The sequence below is a fragment of the Bos javanicus genome, chromosome 18 (genome assembly GCF_032452875.1).
Source record: "Bos javanicus breed banteng chromosome 18, ARS-OSU_banteng_1.0, whole genome shotgun sequence".
In the NCBI taxonomy this organism is placed as follows: domain Eukaryota; kingdom Metazoa; phylum Chordata; class Mammalia; order Artiodactyla; family Bovidae; genus Bos; species Bos javanicus.
In genome coordinates, this window is record NC_083885.1 from 22370319 (window position 1) to 22391196 (window position 20878).

A 20878-nucleotide genomic window follows, 5' to 3' on the forward strand; every position below is an offset into this window, starting at 1 on the left:
TTCACTTAAAGGAAGCACTTTACAACTTCTCTGTGGCCTATTGGGATTGCCAGCATCACTGTTCTTATGCTTTGGGATCATTGCTAAGTATAGTAAGGGAATGCAAGTGCTGGATCCAGTAATGCAAGCTTACTGGAATGCAGGCACTGCAATACCATGACAATTGACCTGATAACCAGAGGGCTACTACCCACCACTGGACAAAGGGGTGAGTTACTTTCCAGGCAGGACAGAGCAGGATATCATCATGCTGCTCAGAACGGCATGCAACTTAAAAACTTAGGAACTGTTTATCCCTGTAACTTTCCATTTAATATTTTCAAGATTGCTGTTGACTGTGGGTAACTGAAACCACAGAAAGCGAAACAGCAGATAAGGAGAGGCTATTGTATTAATAATAACAATCCTGGGCTTGTCCTTGGAGCGGGATGGGGAGCCATTGCAGCAGGGGTAGAGGGGAGGCAGGACTGGAAGCAGGGGAGCTGCAACAGGCCATTGGGTAGTCCAGACTAGAGACGGTGGATCAGGTTAGAAGAGGCAGAGGTGATGAGACATAGTTCTATCGAGTCCCATATCTTTTCACCAGAAAAGATGGCAGTGCCTGTCAGAGAAGAAGCCCAGCAGCAGCATCTCCCAATTGTCCAGAGAGGCTAGGGATTTCCCTGGTGGTCCAGTGGCTAAGACTCAATGCTCTCAATGCAGGGGTGGTAGATTTGACCCCTGGCCAGGGAACTAAATCCCACATGCCGCAACTAAAGATCCTACATACTGCAACAAAGATGGGAGATCCCAAGTACTGCAATTAAGACAGTGCTAATTTGTTTCAGTCATGTCCGACTCTTTGCAACCCCATGGACCTCAGCCCTCCAGGATCCTCTGTCCATGGGATTCTCCAGGAAAGAATACTGGAGTGGGTTGCCTCCAGGGGATGTTTCCGACCCAAGGATGGAACCCTGGGTTGTCTCTTACATTTCCTGCATTGGCAGGTGAATTCTCTACCATTGGAGCCATCTGGGAAGCAATTAAGACCTGGTTCAGTTCAGTTCAGTTGCTCAGTCGTGTCCAACTCTTTGCAACCCCATGAATCGCAGCACACCAGGCCTCCCTGTCCATCACCAACTCCTGACGTTTACCCAAACTCATATCCATCGAGTCGGTGATACCATCCAGCCATCTCATCCTCTGTTGGCCCCTTCTCCTCCTGCCCCCAATCCCTCCCAGCATCATGGTCTTTGCCAATGAGTCAACTCTTCCCATGAGGTGGCCAAAGAATTGGAGTTTCAGCTTCAGCATCAGTCCTTCCGATGAACACCCAGGACTGATCTCTTTTAGGATGGACTGGTTGGATCTTCTTACAGTCCAAGGGACTCTCAAGAGTCTTCTCCAACACCACAGTTCAAAAGCATCAATTCTTCGGCGCTCAGCTTTCTTCACAGTCCAACTCTCACATCCATACATGACCACAGGAAAAACCATAGCCTTGACTAGACAGACCTTTGTTGGCAAAGTAATGTCTCTGCTTTTCAATATGCTATCTAGGTTGGTCATAACTTGCCTTCCAAGGAGTAAGTGTCTTTCAATTTCATGACTGCAGTCACCGTCTGCAGTGATTTTAGAGCCCCCCAAAATAAAGTCTGACGCTGTTTCCACTGTTTCCCCATCTATTTCCCATGAAGTGATGGGACTGGATGCCATGATCTTAGTTTTCTGAATGTTGAGCTTTAAGTCAACTTTTTCACTCTCCTCTTTCACTTTCATCAAGAGGCTTTTTAGTTCCTCTTCACTTTCTGCCATCAGGGTGGTATCATCTGCATATCTGGGGTTATTGATATTTCTCCCCGAAATCTTGATTCCAGCTTGTGCTTCCTCCAGCCCAGGGTTTCTCATGATGTACTCTGCATATAAGTTAAATAAGCAGGGATATACAGCCTTGACGTACTTCTTTTCCTATTTGGAACCAGTCTGTTGTTCCATGTCCAGTTCTAACTGTTGCTTCCCGACCTGCATATAGGTTTCTCAAGAGGCAGGTCAGGTGGTCTGGTATTCCCATCTCTTTCAGAATTTTCCACAGTTTATTGTGATCCACACAGTCGAAGGCTTTGGCCTAGTCAATAAAGCAGAAATCGATGTTTTTCTGGAACTCTCTTGCTTTTTTGATGATCCAGCGGATGTTGGCAATTTGATCTCTGGTTCCTCTGTCTTTTCTAAAACCAGCCTGAACATCTGGAAGTTCACGGTTCACGTATTGCTGAAGCCTGGCTTGGAGAATTTTAAGCATTACTTTACTAGCACGTGAGATGAGTGCAATTGTGCGGTAGTTTGAGCATTCTTTGGCATTGCCTTTCTTAGGGAGTGGAATGAAAACTGACCTTTTCCAGTCCTGTGGCCACTGCTGAGTTTTCCAAATTTGCTGGCATATTGAGTGTAGCACTTTCACAGCATCATACAGCCAAATAAATAAATAAGTGTCTTTTAAAAAGATAAAAGGCTAGGACCATAAGAATGGGTGGACTTTCCCCCCTCTCTCCATAGCTTTATTGGAGCATCATTTACATACAATAACTGCACATATTTAAAGTCTGCAATTTATTAAGTAGGATGTGAAGTTTGAGGTGGTTCATTGGCACAGACTAGCCCAGATGTCCCATCTGGGGAGTTCTTATCAACATAATCGACTCTACTTTTTTGGAGTTTCAGATTCCTGAGTCCCATGCTTTTCCTAATTTTTTTCTTTATTTTAGTGAAGCATTAGAGATTAGTATCCTCTAATGATATCTTAAGAAAGGGCATTTAGAAAGCACATTTTGGAGACCTTGAATGTCTCAATTTATCTTTATTCTGCATTGACTTGTGTAGATACTTTACGTAAGGAAGTCTTGACGGAAAATAATTTTCCTTCAGAATTTTGGGGACGTCATATGTACCAGTGTCTTTTTATCTTCCAGTGTTCATGTTGTGAGCTCTGATTTTTTTTTTTCTTTATCCCTTATTTGATAATGATTTTTTGATTGGGTTTTCCCCTAATATTTTATACATTCACAGTGATATTTTTTTCATCCATTATACTGGCATTTGATGGGTCCTTTCAATCTGGAAGGAAACTCATGTCCTTCAATGTGGGATATTTTCTTGAATCACTTTGTTAATTATTTCTTCCTCTCCAGCTTTCTTTTCTCTCTAGAATCCATATTTTTTGATACTCAGACTGTTTCCTGTAATTTTGTTACTTATTCTCTTGTTTTTTAATCTTTTTTGTATTTTAATCTTTCTAATCTATTTGTTTTTAGTCTTTTTGTATTTTTTAAACTGAGAGTGTAACCCACTCTCAGAAGTTATCTTACCTTTATCTTTCAACTGGTTACCACTATGTTAACTTCTAAGGCCATATATTAGTTTTATACATATTTGAATTAGAATTGTAAGCTCTTTGAAGGAATGGTTTGTGTCTTGATCCTTCTTTGTATGTGCATATAATGCAAATCAGTATTTTTTTGCCCCAAATCAGTAGGTATCTTTTGTCCTTGAGTAGTTCATGCTATTTAACTACATTGTGGCCATTGTCCAATAACTGATTTCTGCAGCTGCAACGTCTGTTTAATACTAAGATTCTTTAGATTGCACATAGCAGATGCTTGGCCTAAACAGGTTCATTTAAGACAATATGAAATTGTTTTATTTAATACTAAGACCAGTCTCGCTGGCTTCAGGCACCTTGTTTCAACAGTAATGGTGTGGCCAGCTTCAGACTTCTCCCCCTTCATATTTTGGCTCTTTTTGAGCTGTAGCTTTATTCTCTTGAGGGAGGTAAACTTCTTGTGGCCCCCAAGTGCCTGCCTCCAGCTTTTGTGGCTACTTTCTTTCTTACGGAGGCGATTTGAGAAGGAGAGAAACTGTGCCTTGGACATGGGTAAAGCTTTGCCCTAGAGACTTCCCTGGTGGTCCAGTGGTTAAGAATCCACCTTCCAATGCAGGGGATGTGCCTTCTGTCCCTGGTCAGGGAACTAAGATCCCACGTGCTGCAGGACAATTTAGCCTGTGCACTACAACTAGAGAAGCCTGGATGCTGCAATGAAGACCCAGCGCAGCCAAAAATGGTTAAAAATGAAACAAAGCAAAACAAATTAGTTAAATAGAAAGCTTTGCCTGAAGATAGGTGAACAAATAATTATTCTTTTTTTATTAATCCAGGTTGATTGTGGTCTTCTATGCTGTTTACAGTCTTCCCTGGTGGTTCAGTAGTGAAGAACCCACCTGCCAATGCAGGAGACATGGGTTTGATCCCTGTGTAGGGAAAATCCCCTGGAGAAGGATATGGCAACCCACTCCAGTATTCTTGCCTGGGAAATCCCATGGACAGAGGGGCCTGGCGGGCTACAGTGCATGGGGTCATAAAAGAGTCAGATGTGACTTAGTGACTAAACAACAACAACAATATTGTTTTCAACATCCAGGTTTTCTCTAAGGCTCCATGACTCTGTACTTTGCTGAGGTTGCCCACAGAATTGCAGCCTTTGTTGTTTGAAGCTCTGGTTCAAGGAAGTTTATTTGAGAAGCATTTCGGCTTCCTCTCCTCATTTTATGTGTGTGTCTGTGTGTGTGTGTGTGTACAGTCACTCAGTTATGTCCCACTCTTTGTGACCCCATGGACTGTAGCCTGCCAGGCTTCTCTGTCCATGGAATTTTTCCAGGCAAGAATACTGAAGTGGGTTGCTACTTCTTCCTCCAGGGAATCTTCCTGACGCAGGGATCAAACCCGCGTCTCCTGCATTGGCATATGGGTTCATTACCACTGAGCCACCAGGGAAGCCTCTCATTTCATATTTTATTTTAAATAATGTCATGGTCTTAGAGCTTTAGCCAAGAACCCCCAGAGCAATTTTTCTCTCCTCTTCTCACTTTCACTTTATTCCACCATGTCCATGAAACATGATATAATGAGGTTCTCCTATGATGTGAATATTTATATCTTAAAATTTTTTTTTCCCAAATGCTTAATCTGGAAGCTGACAGAGCCAGACATCCTGTTGAAAGGCTTCAGATTTTTTCGGTAAAGAGTTCTCAATATTTCTCATGAAATCCTAGAAAACTTATAATTAATTTCATAATTTATCTGTGTCAGGGGACTACATTTGTCCCTGAATTGCTGCTTTTGAGACATGTTAGAACAGCTTCTTGTCATGGATTTTGAGCTGAGATTGATAAGGGTTTTTTTTTTCCTTCAAAATTCTGAATTCTGTATTTCTTCAGACCATACCTTGCTCAGTGGCTAAGGAGTGTGCTGTGGGTTAGCAGCTGGCTTGACTGATTGTTCCTCACAGCCAATCAAGGAATGCATTTTTAACTGGTAGAGCTCTTCCAGGAAATCTTCTTGGCCAGTCCTTCTTTACAAGGAGCAGAGACCTTCAGGTTGTTATTGTTGTTTAGTTGCTAAGTCGTGTCCAACTCTTTGCCACCCCAGGGACTGCAGCATGCCAGGCTCCCCTGTCCTTCATTTTCTCCCAGAGTTTGCTTAAACTCATATCCATTGAATCAGTGATGCCATCCAACCATCTTATCCTTCGTCATCCCCTTCTCCTCCTGCCCTCAATCATTTGCAGCATCAGGGTCTTTTCCAATGAGTTGGGTCTTCACATCAAGTGGCCAAAGAATACCAAAAGGAGCTTCAGCTTTAGCATCAGTCCTTCCAGTGAATATTCAGGGTTGTTTTCCTTTAGGATTGACTTTTTTGATCTTGCAGTCCAAGGGGTTCTCAAGAGTCTTCTCCAATACCACAGTTCATAAACATCAATTCTTCAGCAGTCAGCCTTCTTTATGGTCCAACTCTCGCATCCATACATGACTACTGGAAAAACCATAGCTTTGGCTATATGGATCTTTGTCGGCAAAGTGATGTCTCTGCTTTTTAATACACTGTCTAGGTTTGTCATAGCTTTTCTTTCAAGGAGCAGACATCTTTTAATTTCTTCAGGAATATTTCCCAAGTGTTCTCTGGCTTATGCCATTTGCCATTATTTTGGAAACCTGTCCAGAAAGATTATCCAAAGTCAGCACTTAGAAACATCTACCTTCCAGAGGGATCATTCTAGGAAACAGATCTGACCTACGGAAAAGTCACCATCAGTGTCTGCCACTGCCCTCAGCATAAGCCTAGCATGCTTATGTGGTTCACGAAACCGCCATGCCTCTTTGGGCCTTTCCCCACCTCTTCAGCCTTTTCACTTGCAAATCCATGTCATTCAAGTAACAGTCCTTTGGTGTTTTTGTTGTTCAGTTGCTAAGTCACGTCTGACTCTTGGCAACCCCATGGACTGTAGACCCCCAGACTCCTCTGTCCATGGAATTCTCCAGGCAAGAATACTGGAGTGGTAGCCATTCCCTTCTCCAGGGGATCTTCCTGACCCCAGGATCAAACCTGTGTCTCCTGCTTGGCAGGCGAATTCTTTACCACTAAGCCACCTGGGAAGTCCGTAACACTCTTACCACTAAGAATCATTATGTTTGTAAACATCCACCTGCCATATCCCTTCTAGAGTGTGTCTCCCAGCCTTATACCTTTCCCCTTTCACCTTTTGTGTTTCTCCATTTTGAAAAATGATTCCTGGTCCCAGACACTGGAATGTCATAGATCAGTGCTGGACAGAAAACATCCTTAGCCTTTGTCTACCAGCTGAGCCTCTGCAACTTCTGGGTTTCTCCTGCCTCAAGATTTGTGACATGAACAGGATGGGACCTGCTGTGTAAGCCCCTCTAGGTATGGGGTAAGGAAGCAGAGGAAATTGTTGTCTGGGCCAGAGTCTTAGAAACGTTAGCACTTGGCTAAGGCAACACAAGTGTGCGTGCGTGCATGCTCGATTGTGTCTGACTCTTTGTGACTGCATGGACTCTGGCCTGCCAGGCTCCTCTGTCCATGGGATTCTCCAAGCAAGAATACTGGAGTAGGTTGCCATTTCCTTCTCCAGGGAATCTTCTCGACCCAGGGAGTGTACCCACGTCTCCTATGTCGGCAGACAGGAGAAGCCCCAGCTAAGGCAATAAGAAATAGGAAATAGAGCTGTTTTTTTAATGTGTGGTGATGAGAAATATATGTATATATATATATTTACACACACACACATATATATTGCACATCAGCAAAATTATTGCCATAGAATATTAATGGTATTATGCTTTAAATATGGTAGAAAATTTCATGTGATATATTTTACTTGATTAGAACTGTCGTCTTTTCTTTCATGCTCAGGCTTCTGTATTTGTTGTCTGTGTAACAGTGGTTTGCACACAGCTCCGGGAATGCACACAAAATATTTGATGACATTTATCTTTTATTAAATGGAATTAATTTTTTCTCAAAAAACTAGTTAGCTATTTTTTTCTCCTTTATTTCTTAAAGCCTTTTAAAGATGTGACAGAAAAATCTTACAGGTACACATGGAAAAGTAATACTTGATTGCAGCTGAAAATTAATTGGTTAACCTGGGGGTTGGAGTTTAGGACATTTTAAACTTGACGGTTAAATTTCACATTCTTTTGCGTTTTGTCACATCTTTCACTTCTTTAGTCGTTTGGTTAGTGGGAGCTGGGAATGCACTGAACACACCGAGACACATAAAACCCTTTCAGTGTTGCTGAAGTTCAAAGGCAAGTAGGAGCCAACTGCCTCTGCTTGTTTCCAAAATAACATAGGGAAACAGTAATCAGTTGCAGTTGCTATAAATAATTACAAGTTGATTTTATTGAGAAAGTGAGCAACACTGTATTTATGCAATAAAAAATTTATCAGACATACATCTTCCCTCCTCCCTTCCCAGCCCACGGAGGAAACAAACCTTCAACAAAACATTATTTTAATGAGCACATTTCAAAGGTGCTGGATTTATGGGAGACATCAGGCAACACTGATTGCAATTACTGTCTCTCTTTGTCGTTCAGGACTTTATTGATGCCATATTGAGAAGAGTGTGAGGATGAAAGTTAGAGGGGAAAGTAGTCAACCAGCCTGTTAGCCTGTAAACATCCATACTCGGTGGCATCAAAAACCTCCTTAAAATGGTTGTCTTTGTAGTTTAAAACTCATTTCTTTTTCAAGTTGTTGATTTGACCAGAGATGGATGTACAAAAAAACCTTCTTAAAATGTCTCTATTCTTTTCCTTGGGCTTCCCAGGTGGCTCACTGGTAAAAATATCCACCTGCTAAGCAGGAGATGTGGTTTCAATCCCTGGATCTTGAAGATCCCTCGGAGAAGGAAATGGCAACCCACTCCAGTATTCTTCTCTGGGAAATCCCATGGACAGAGGATCCTGGCAGGCTACAGTCCATGGGATTGCAAAAGAGTTAGACATGACTTAGAAACTAAACAACAATTCTTTTTCTTGGGCTACAAGCTACAGCTATTATCATTGGGACCCTCTAGAATAAAGCAGCCTGAAGACTTATAGTATAAAAGATAATAAATACTGATTTTTCTTATTAATAGTCTTTTGTTAAATCAATCTGCTTATCAAATAATTGAGTATTATTGCTTTATTATGTTGTATGTTGGTATTGGTCACGTGAATTAGTTGGTATTAGCCACATTACATCATCTTTTTTCTACATTTTTTTTTTAACATTTTGGCCACACTGCGTGGCATGTGGGGTCTTAGCTCCCTGACCAGGGATTGAACCCACACCGTCTGTAGTGGAAGCACGGATCCTAACTGTTGGGCTGCTAGGGAAGTCCTACATCGTGATTATTGTATTCAGCCTCAGCTTCCTCACTAATGTGTGCTGTGCACATCTCTATCACATCACAGATACCAAGCCTATAGAGCAGGAGTCGGCAAACACTTTCTGTATAAAGGACCAGATAATAAAGATTTTCAACTCCAGAGGCCTCTGGTCTGTGTCTTAGCTACTCAACCATGTTGTTGTGTGTGAAAGCAGCTGTGGATAGGATGTCAGTGAACGGGCCTGACTATTCTTGTTAAACTTCACAGAAGCAGGTGATGGGACCGATTTGCCTATGGGCTAGAGTGGGGTTCACGGACTTGAATGCCTGTCGGGGGCCAGGCAGGTATCTAATGGAGTCACGTGGCTGACAGAACTGCCACTTGTGCCTTGTCTGAAAGATGCAGCTACTTCTTACTTATGGCCACTTGTGACCGGCTCAGTGAGACCTGAGTTTGTAATTCAAGAGTAGCTGGAGCAACTTCCTGGTGGTCCAGTGGCTAAGACTCTGAGCTCCCAATGCATGGGGCCCAGGTTCGATCCCTGCAACTAAGACTGGGCACAGTCACATAAATGAATAAATCTATGTTAAAAAAAAAAAAAAGAATAAGCTTCAGAGTCAGACAGACCTAAATTGAATTGTGCTTACTAGCAGTGTGAACCTAGACAAGTTATTGTTTTTTTTAAAGAATAGCTGGAAATTGGTATTTTTAGGCAAAGCACTTTTATCAGTAGGCAGCTAATTTAGATTCAATCAGAAAATGTTGTACAGGTCAGGCTATATACCTTTGAGAACTCTTTTCTGGTCCATAGGATCTAATTTAGAAGTGCTGGTCTTTTCAGGTATAATTATGTATAATGAAGAACTTCCTGTCATACTTTGACCACCTGAGGAGAAGAGTCAACTCATTGGAAAAGACCCTGATGCTGGAAAAGACTGAAGGCAAAAGGAGAAGAGAGTGGCAGAGGACGAGATGCTTAGATAGCATCACTGACTCAATGGACATGTATTTGAGCAAACTCCGGGAGATAGCAAAGGACAGGGAAGCCTGGTATGCTGCAGCCCATAAAGTTGCAAAAAGTTGGTCAAGACTTGGCAACTGAACACCACCACCAACAAGAACTTGTTGGTGAATGTTATTAGACACTTGTTGGTGAATATCATTAGACACTTGTTGGTGAATATCATTAGACATGGGCAGCACATATCTAGTTCAGGTGCTGCTAACTACCCATTCTAGTGCTGTGACAGACATCAATAATCGATCATACCACTCTATCCTGCTGAGCTTAGAGTGATTCACCACCAGACCTCAAAAAAGCTACAGCTGGTAAATTCACTGTGTCCTTTGTAGCTCAGCTGGTAAAGAATCTACCTGCAATTCAGGAGACCCCTGTTTGATTCCTGGGTGGGAAGATAGGGAAGGGATAGGCTGGGGAAGGAATAGGCTATCCACTCCAGTATTCTTGGGCTTCCCTGGTGGCTCAGACGGTAAAGAATCAGCCTGCCATGCAGGAGATGTGGGTTTGATCCCTGGGTTGGGAAGATCCTCTGGAGAAAGGAACAGCTACCCACTCCAGTATTCTAGCCTGGAGAATTCCATGGACTATTCAGTTCATGGAGTTGCAGAGTTGGACACGACTGAATGACTTTCACTTTCTTCTGATATGTAAGGTATTTGTCAACCCTGTTCCAGAGGATTCTTTTTAAAATGTATTTTGGATTAACCCAGAAAATGGCATTGGACTTTTAAACTCTGTGATTTTAAAGAATCTAGCCAGAAATTGCTCTTAACCACAGAGTATTTGAGAAAATATATATCATAAATAACAACAGATAGGACAGAAGGTAAAATCCTGTTCCTATGGCAGTATCAGATTTTAGATTCAAACTTAGGGAATTGAAGACTATCCACAGTTGGATGTGTCCTTAAAAACTTTAGTAGCATTCCTTCTTTGACGACACCTGAACTTGTTTTTCTGATGTGTCTTTTTTCACCATACCTGTGTGAAGTAATGGGAATGAATAGTTATAAAGGGCAGGTCCTTTTTTTCTTTCTCTTTCTGTCCCTGATGCTGGTTTACAGATACTAGATAGAGTGTAAGATGTTCAGAATTTAAGGACTCTGTATTTGAATATATGCCATCTGGGATGCAGGTAACTTTCGGATTGTGTATGTGACATGCTGGATGTGATGCTGCCTAAATAAAAGGTGTTTTATTGTTCATTTTGATTGCATAAAATTTACATCTTTTGTATTCTGCCCTCTGTGAGTCTAAACCATGCTTGTCTTTCAAGTTTGATCATCTCTAAGAATTTTGTTCTACTTGTTCTAGCCTGCATTGAACCTGTCCTTTAGATTTCTTGAATGTTGAGAACTGTGCTAATTCAGCAGTGTCATACTTTATTATTACATTATTTGACTTATTTGCATTTGTTATTCGCCCACCCCCTGCCATAATTAACATTTTCTTTTCCTGTCATCTTGCACAGTAAAGACCATGAATGGTGTGAACTGAGAGAGCATACTATGTTTAAGTAGGCAATTTAGAACAAATGTTCATTGGATGGCATTTATATGCCACTTGTTGTTCAGCTGCTAAGTCATATCCAATTCTTTGCAACCCCATGGACTGTAGCACGCAGGCTTCCCTGTCCTTCAGTATCTACTGGAGTTAGCTCAAAGTCATGGCCATTGAGTCGGTGATGCTATCTAGCCATCTCATCCTCTGTCACCCCTCTCCTTTTGCCTTCAGTCTTTCCTAGCATCAGGATCTTTTCCAGGCTCTTCGCATCAGGTGGCCAGAGTATTCAGCTTCGGCATCAATTCTTCCAATGTGGAGTTCTAAATGTGGATGAAACAGAAAAATGGACCCTGCATTTGAAGACCAGAGTCTAGTGGTTTAAAGTCTAGTGAAGTGTAGTTGCTCAGTCGTGTCCGACTCTTTGCGACCCCATGGACTGTAGCCTACTAGGCTCCTCCGTCTATGGGATTTTCCAGGCAAGAATACTGGAGTGGGTTGCTATTTCCTTCTCCAGGAGATCTTCCCAACCCAGAGATTGAACCCGGGTCTCCCACATTGTAGGCAGATGCTTTACCCTCTGAGCCACCAGGGAAGTCTAGTGGATTAAAGTCTAGTGGAGTTTAAAATGTTCCATTTCTAGTAATCAGTGATGAACATTCACAACTCCGCTGGAAGTAAAGCTCCACTGGGCATAGGTCTTTGTTTCATTTACTGATAAACCCCACGTGCCCAGGTCAGCACGTCGTTTATTGTAACTGCTCAATAAATATTTCTTAGATGAACTTTTACATGTTTTTATGTAGGTGTGGGACAGTTAATGGAGGTGAATCATAGGTGTGCCTTCTACTTCCTTTACTTGTCTCTGCTGTTTATTCCAGCCATGTAATTCTCTTTCCAGAAAAAATCAGTCTTGAGTTTTCTTCCAGAAATATTATTAATATATGCACATATACACACATATATGTGTATGTGTTTTTTTTTAATACAAATTATAGCCTATTCCTTTCTTTCTCTTAAAAATATAGGAGATAGTTTTCTATCATTGCATGCCCATATTATTTTTAGTGGCTATATAGTGTTTTTATTGCCTGAACATTTCATATTTTATTAAACCAGAAATTTATTGATGGATGTTGAAGTTATTCTGATCTTTTGCTTTTATAAACAGTGCTCTAGTAAATAGCCTCCTTCAATTTGCAACCTCTGCAAGTAGGAATTTTAGTATACATTTCTAAAAGTGGTATTGTGGAATTCCTACAAATTCAAAGGTTTTTAAAAATAAAAAAAAATTTTTAATAATAAAAACGAGTTACATTTGTAATTTTGATAGGTATTGCAGATAATCTTCCATAGAGAATATGAATGTGCCATTTTGCTCCACTCTTACTAACATTATATTTTATTAAAGTGCTTATTTTTTTCTGATCTAATAGGTGAAAAATATCTATTATGGCTTTGTTTTGTGTGTTTGAACGTCTTTTTATATGTTTACAAACTCCATTTTATGTCTTCTGTCTTTATAACTTTTGCCCATTTTTCTCTTTGATTATTGATATTTATCTTTCTGATGTGTATAAGTTCTTTATATGGTTAAAAAAAAGTCCCTGGCCAAGCTTGCTTGTTTATATTTCTGTGTTAATTATAGAGTCAGCTTGTCTAGGACCAAACCCAGTGAACTAAAAAATCAATCCTGTTGGTATTTTTATTGTGTTTATGTCAAATTTATGGATGACTTAGGGAGAACTGGCATTTCCGTAATGTTTCACCTTATTTCTCAAGAACATAATATGTCTTTGCATTTGTTTGAGTGAGTCATTATGGTGATAAAGGATACTGTCTTAACTTTTTCTATTAACTTTCTGATGTTTTCCTATTAAAATATGTTGGCTTTGAGATAAATCTATATTGTATCATGTAAAGGAACTAGTCATCTATTGCTCTTATTGAGGTTTTTATCATGAAAGGATGTATGTTATCAATTATTTTTGTGTATCTGGTGACTCATGTATTTTTTGTTTGTTTTCATCTATGAATATGATGAATTTTAAGTATTGTTGTTGTTCAGTCACTAAGTCGTGTTCAACTCTTTGCGACCCTGTGGACTGCAGCACGCCAGGCTTCCCTGTCCTTCAGTATCTTCTAGAATTTGCTCAAACTCATGTCCACTGAATCAGTGATGCTGTCTAACCATCTCATCCTCTGCCACCCTCTTTTCCTTTTGCCTTCAATCTTTCCCAGCTTTAGGGTCTTTCCCAGTGTGTTGGCTCTTCCCATCAGGTGGCCAAAGCATTGGATTTCAACTTTAGCATCAATCCTTCCAATGAATATTCAGAGTTGATTTCCTTTAGGATTAACTGGTTTGATCTCCCTGCTGTCCAAGGGACTCTCAAGAGCCTTCTCCAGCACCACTGTTCAAAAGCATCAATTCTTCAGTGTTCAGCCTTCTCCAGCGTCCAACTCGCATATCTGTACATGATTGTTGGAAAAACCGTAACTTTGACTAGATGGACCTTTTTCAGCAAAGTGATGTCTCTGATTTTTAAAATGTTGTCTGTGTTTGTCATAGTTTTCATTCCAAGGAGGAAGCATCTTTAATTTTGTGGTTGCAGTCATGTCCGCCGTGATTTTGGAGCCCAAGAAAATAAAACCTGTCACTGCTTCTACTTTTTACCTTCTGTTTGCCGTGAAGGAATGGGACCAGATGCTTGACCTTAGTTTTTTGAACGTTGAGTTTTAAGCCAACTTTTTCATTCTCCTCTTTCACCCTCAAGAGGCTCTTTAGTTCCTCTTCACTTTCTGTCATTGGCATGGTATCATCTGCATATCTGAGGTTGTTAATATTTCTCCCAGCAATAGACTTTTGCATATTGAATTATCCTTCTACTCCTGAAGTAAGTTCTACTTCGTCATGTTATTCTTGTAAAATGCTGCTGGATTTTGATTCTTTTTCCTTATATAGATCTTCCTCAACTTTCAGTGGGATTATCTCACAATAAACCCATTTTAAGTTGAAAATAGCATAAGTCAAAACTGCATTTAATACACATAACCAGCCAAACATCATTGTTTACCCTATCCTGCCTTAAACCTGCTTGGGACACTTACATTAGTCTGCAGTTGAGTAGAGTCACCTAACACAAAGTGTATTGTAATAAAGTGCTGAGTATCCCATGTAATTTATTGGATATTGTACTGAAAGTGGAAATTAGGATGATTTGTATGCATAGTGAGTAGTTACCAGTGTATTGATTCTCCACCCTCCTGATCATGAGGCTCACTTGGAGTGGCTGCTGCCTAGCATCACAACAGTACTTTTCTGCATACTGCTAGCCCCTGATGGGACCAAAATTCAGCATCAAAGTATGGTTGCAACTCAATGCATATTGTTTCACACCATTGTAGAGTTGAAAAATCATTAAGTTGAGCCATAGTTAAGTTGGGGACCGTCTATACTATTAATATATTTAGAAATTATGCATTGGTTTTGGATGTGAGACTGGTGTGTGTGTGTGTGTGTGTGTGTATTGGATTTGATACATATTCTTGTCTTTATGAAAAGAATCTGGACACTTTTTTGTGTTCTTGAACAATTTACAATTTATTGAAATTGCACTCTTCTTAACTGTTTGATAGAATTTTCCTTTGCAACTCTCTAGTCCTGTGTTCCTTGACTTCTTCTATACCTTCTGTGGCTTTTTAAGTCATTCTACCTCTTCGGGGGTCAATTTTGGCCATTCATATTTTCCTAAAAACCTATGCAGATTTTCTGATTTAGTTACATGAAACTGAACAAAATAATCATCTTTAATTTTCTTTGATACCTGCGGTTATTTCCTTACCACTTTCAGATTTTTTTATAAAAAAAAAAATTAATGACGTGTTAAAATATTTTAAAGAATGTGTTTTTCTTTTAAATGATGCAAATAGAATATATAGTTCACTTATCCATATTTTATTAAAACTTCAGTTATTCTTAAGGTAACTATGAAATTCAGAACTTTAGATGAAACATTCCTGACAACTCTCTTTTCTTTTGACAGGCCCTGAAGAGGAAAGTGAGGACGACCCTCAGCTTGAAGGCAGAGATCCTGATATTTGGCATGTTGGTTTTAAGATCTCATGGGACATAGAGACACCTGGTTTGGCGATACCCCTTCACCAAGGAGACTGCTATTTTATGCTTGGTAATGCGAGGATCAAAGCTATACTGATGCTCTAGTGTCTTAAGTTTTAGATTATTGGGTACATATTTTGCATATGTCTTTTGAAGTAAACTTTGTAAGTTTTTCATATGATAATGAAGCTTCTACATGTAACTTGATTTTTTTTTTCTTTTTAAGATACTGCTAATTTTAAAAGTTGCTTTTCTTTTCATTCTAAGTGTTGATGGCATTCCCCAAAGTACTAACCAGTTTTCAAGATTTTTTTCATCAGAGCTACTAAATCATCTCAATCACCTTATTAATGTGAAGTTTAAAAAAATATGTCCCTGTCTCTGTAGGTTTTTAGTGAAAGTTTTTTCTAGTTTTGAATTTAGTTTCCTCTCAGGAACAGCTGGCCTGACAACACAGCCTCTTCCTCTACTCCCTGCCCCCTACTCCCTCCCAAGTTCCGCTCATTTCCCTCACTTAGTTCTCTGGGAAACAATATTTCAGCCCTGGTCAGCCTTGCTGAAGCTACGAAGTTTGGGGAGTTTGGAGAGCTTCATTTTTTGTTTCTTACTCTAAGTTTTTTTTTGTTTTGTTTATTTTTAGACTTTCTGTTTGCTTTCTGATGCACAGCATGCAAACATTATCCTTTTTTTCCTTACAGAGCCTCTTAGGGTTTATTTTGTCCTTGGCTCTCACTCCTAATTATTTTGGGGTTAATCTCACTCTTACCTGCCTAGGGGAATCTACTCATGTGTTTGGTTTTAGAGCCAGGAACATCAAGGCTCAAACCCAGTGTTTATAATAAGAATTATCTCCCAATAATAGAGTGTCTGTAGAGGGTCCTCTATGTGCTTCATAAGTTTCTGTAGGAGATACTGGAAATGGATAACACTTGGTCCTTGCTTTCTAGGAATTATGAGTTTGGGGTAGCCATTCAGTCATGACCTCACTAAATGTTTTCCAAATTTCATTCATTCACACACTAGCTTCAAGTTTCTTGCCATATTCCTGTGCTACCCATACTATTATTGTTGTTGTTGTTTAGTCAGTAAGTCTAGTCTGACTCTTTGAGACCCCACGGACTGCAGCATGCCAGGCTTCCCTGTCCTTCACTGTTTTCCGGAGTTTGCTCAGATTCATGTCCATTGAGTCGGTGATGCTATCTAACCATCTCATCCTCTGTCATCCCCTTCTCCTTTTGCCTTCAGTCTTTCCCTGCATCAGTGTCTTTTCCAGTGAGTTGGCTGTTCCCATCAGGGGGCCAAAGTATTAAAGCTTCAGCTTTAGCATCAGTCAGGGTTGATTTCCTTTAGGATTGACTGATTTGATCTCCTTGCAGTCCATGGGACTCTCAAGAGTCTTCTCCAGCACCACATTATTACTTATGTAATATTTCTCTCTAGATAAACTGTTTTTTTTTTCTTGAACAGAAATGAGTTTATTTTAGGTGATTTTATATCTGAAATGGAAAACCGGTATCACTTAACATAGTTAGAAGAATCGTACAGAGTGAAAGTAAAGTCATCTTAGTATCTGGTGCTTTTGTTTCCTGAAGACTCTGAGACTCAGGCCTGTTCTGTCTTCAGTGGCTATTAGGGAGAGGTGTTAACCCAATCATGGTACCAATTTTGGGCTTTCTCCTTTGTGGCAGCGGGAAGATTGGAAGATCATGATGCAGGGAATTACTTTTTCCCAGTGCGATTCAGTAGTAAATTCTTAAATTCTTTTCGTGGAGGAGTCCTGCATTTGTCGCACACTATTCTTCTGTTGTTGTTCAGTCATTAGGTCGTGTCCAACTCTGTGACCCCAGGGACTGTAGCCTGCCAGGCTCCTCTCCTCCACTGTCACCCGGAGTTTGCTCAAATTCATGTCCGTTGAGTTGGTGATGCTGTCTAACCATCTCATCCTCTAAGTAAGCTCCAAATCTCTTGCCTTCTATTTGCATGTTGCTTTCCAGTTTACAGATCAGTTTTGCATAAGCCATCTCAATCAATCTCCAAACAGCCTTGCTAGGGAGATGGTGCAGGGTATCAATCTGTTTTTAAGTAATTTGCCCAAGGTCACTCAGTTCGTGTGAGGCAGAACAGAGGGCGGTATGTGGTCGCGTGTTTCTTATTCGGTGCTTTTCTTGCTCTCAAAGGGACCATTTAGATTTGATCCCAATTCATTGAAGATGTCGAGGTGGGAATGCTTTTAGGGGTAAAGTCATCTCTTCATCTGCCCTGCTCCTGCTTATCTCAGGATTTGAGTTTCTATTCTCAAGTCTTTGCCTCATCGTTGAGCATCATTTATAGGTAAAACAGATTATTATTTCATTTTTTAATATACCACCCAGATGTGGATATTTACCATGAATATAAATAGGTTGTCATTTCAGCCAGTAAATCACTTTCCTTTTGGGTACTCTGAGTTTCTATTAATATTTTGCATCTTTAAAAGAAATGGGAGTCAGAATAGTGCTATTTTAAATAGCTTTATTAACTTTCTATGTATAAAAGTAGTAAATGACATTGTAAAGGTTCAGCTACTTTCCATTTATTTAGTAACATCTCATGTTTTCTTTTCTGATTGAAAAAGCAGTATATGCTCATTGTAGAGAAAAGAAACTCTGAAAAGTATAAAGTGAAAAGAAGAAAATAAAAATCAGGTTCGTGCCTATTTCGGTATATTCCTTTTCAGACTTTTTCAACGTGTACATAAATATGTACCTGGAATGGCAGTTGTTGGTGTCTTAGTGACTAAGTCATGTCCGACTCTTCTGTCACCCCATGGACTGTAGCCCCCCAGGCTCCTCTGTCTGTGGGATTTCCCAGGCAAGAATAATGGACTGGGTTGCCGTTTCCTACTCCAGGGGCTCTTCCTGACTCAGGGATCGAACCTGTGTCTTCTGCCTTCTCAGGCGGATTCTTTACCACTGAGCCACCAGGGAAGCCCAGGAATAACAGTAGTATATGAATAACAGCTATGTTTACTGTGGACTAATGACAAGTCAAGCCTTCTGTGAATCTTCTCAGTAACCCTGAGAAGTAGATACCAGCTCTGTTGAGAAAGAAGATCAGGTTAGATCGATGTAGTGACTTAGCCATGGTTACACAGTGGGAAAGAATCATGGATTGAGACTTGTCACTTTAGCCCACCTGTGCTCTGATACCCACGTCAGGCCTTCTGGACCCTGTACCTGGAGGCCTTCTGCACCCCTGTCCAGCACTGACCCCCGCTCTGAGCTTCTCTGCCTTACCTGAAGGTTTAAGACTTAATTGTTCAGAAGGGCAGAAAGGAAGGTGACGATGGTGGTCTGTTTGCTTCTTTCTTTTCCAGTTCATTTTGTAAAAGTTATTTATCCGTTTATTTATTTTCGGCTTGTTGCTCTATGTGGGCTTTCTCTAGTCGTGGCGAGCAGGAGCTACTCTTCATTGCAGTGCGTGGGCTTCTCATTGTGGCTTCTCTTGTTGGAGAGCGCAGGCTCTAGGGCACGTGGGCTTCAGCAGTTGGGGCTCCCAGGCTCTCGAGCATGGACTCGGTAGTTGTAGACCATGGGCTTAGTTGCTCCGAAGCACGTGAGATCTTCCCAGATCAGGGATGGAACCAGTGTCCTCTGCATTGCAAGGTGAACTCTTAACCGCTGGACTACCAGGGAAGCCCTCCATTTCTTTTTAAAGTTATGTTTTTCTTGGCTCAGAAATTACATTAAAAATGAAAATATTAAATAATTGCATTGTCCTTTTAACTTATAATGAATATACATTTTTAGAATATACATTGGTTCCAGTTAGCTGTTGTAGGTGATAAAGGAAGATAGTTGTCATTTTATAGCAGCTGATATCTGAGACATAACATCTAGTTCTGATTTCCAAACTCCTGCCTTCAGATAAAGGTGAAGTAACTGATAACTTAGTGAACTAGGCCAAGCATAGCACACTGCACCTCAAGTTTGTGCTTGGAATCTGTTTTCTTATTAAGATGTCATATTCGATTTCTAAAATGACTTGTCCTGCATCTTCTCTTAGGCTAAACAAAACAAAAATAAAAGCAACCGTGGTGGAAAGCCACCTTTTCTCTTTACTTTTTAAAAGCCAAGGACTCTAAAGAACCCTGCCCTGTGCTGATACCTGAAATCTGAACTTCATAGCACTTTTGAAAAGGAAACAGTTTAGCTCAATTTATAATAATATATTGGTCTGCAGAGGAAGTGCAGACCAAACCCTGCTGTCTCAAGTCAGTCCTCCAGGGGTGTCTGATGGGGAACGTGCCGGGTGCCTGTAATAAATCCACTGCCTGTGGAATTGAGTGAAGGCCCTGCTGGCAGTGCCTGAGGACACGCTTAACTGGGGTTGTCACGGTTTTACTTTTAAATTGGAATCTTTGCCCTAATCTCAGAGTTAGACATGACCAGATTTGCAAGCAGATTTACAATTTTCACTAATTTTCCAACCAGGACTTCAAAACACACTTAGAGAAGAAAAAAAAAATACACTCTGGTCTTTCTCAGAATGGGATGATTTACTTTGCCACAGATGTTTTCCATAGACTGAAGGCAACCAGGGAGTTAGGGACTTAAAAGTGGCTTGGAGACAAACTGTGGGTTTGTTTTTTGTGTGGAACCGATTATACAGTTCAAGGGACATCAACCAAATCATGTTCATTAAGCCGGAGCCGACTGTAGACGTGGGATGGTTCAGGACAAAGGTGAGTGTTAGATAAACATTTTGGACAAACCTCCTCCCCCCACCCCTTTATTTATTATTTTTCACATATCACTCTTCATGACTCTGTTCTCTCTACTCTCTTTACTTTTGTTTCCTTAAAACCAACTACATCTCATTTTCACATGTCATTATTGTGCCAATTAACTATTTTGAAGCTTCGGTTGCCAAGTAAAAATTGCACGACAAAAAAGAACAGCAATATAAATGGAAACGCACAGTATCTCCTTTTTGGGTTGGCGTTCCCTCACCAGCAGTTTAGGATGGAATAATAGAAAGGCCAGGTGACTTTCAGGTTCAGGGTGGAATAAGAGAAAGGTCAGGTGACGAGCTTCCCTCAGGTTCCCCTCTTGTCTGTGGGCTGTGCGTTGTTAGCACCGCTCTGAGCCTCTGCCTCCAGTGAAAGGCTGGTGCTTCATGACATTTGCTTCCCAGGGTTACTGTGAAGTCAAATAAAAAAGTATAGGGGACCTATTTACAGGGCAGGGATAGAGACGCAGATGCAGAGTGGACTTGTGGACACAATGGGGAAGGAGAGGCTGGGATGAATTGAGAAAGTAGCACTGAAATGTATACACTGCTGCTGCTGCTAAGTCACTTCAGTCGTGTCCGACTCTGTGCGACCCCATAGACGACCGCCCACCAGGCTCCCCCGTCCCTGGGATTCTCCAGGCAACAACACTGGAGTGGGCTGCCATTTCCTTCTCCAATGCATGAAAGTGAAAAGTGAAAGTGAAGTCATCCAGTCGTATCCGACTGTTAGCCACCCCACAGACTGCAGCCTACCAAGC

General features: G+C 40.7%; 1 protein-coding gene across 6 annotated transcripts in view; it reads left to right on the top strand.

The window, feature by feature from the left end:
* Nucleotides 1-20878, top strand: part of FTO (FTO alpha-ketoglutarate dependent dioxygenase) — a 423456-nt gene that overhangs the window by 129845 nt on the left and 272733 nt on the right. For all 6 annotated transcript variants that reach the window (XM_061387217.1, XM_061387219.1, XM_061387216.1 and 3 more), the window contains one exon: nt 15274-15417. In XM_061387217.1, the coding sequence (XP_061243201.1) occupies nt 15274-15417 (144 nt within the window). The remainder of the gene's footprint in view (nt 1-15273; nt 15418-20878) is intronic.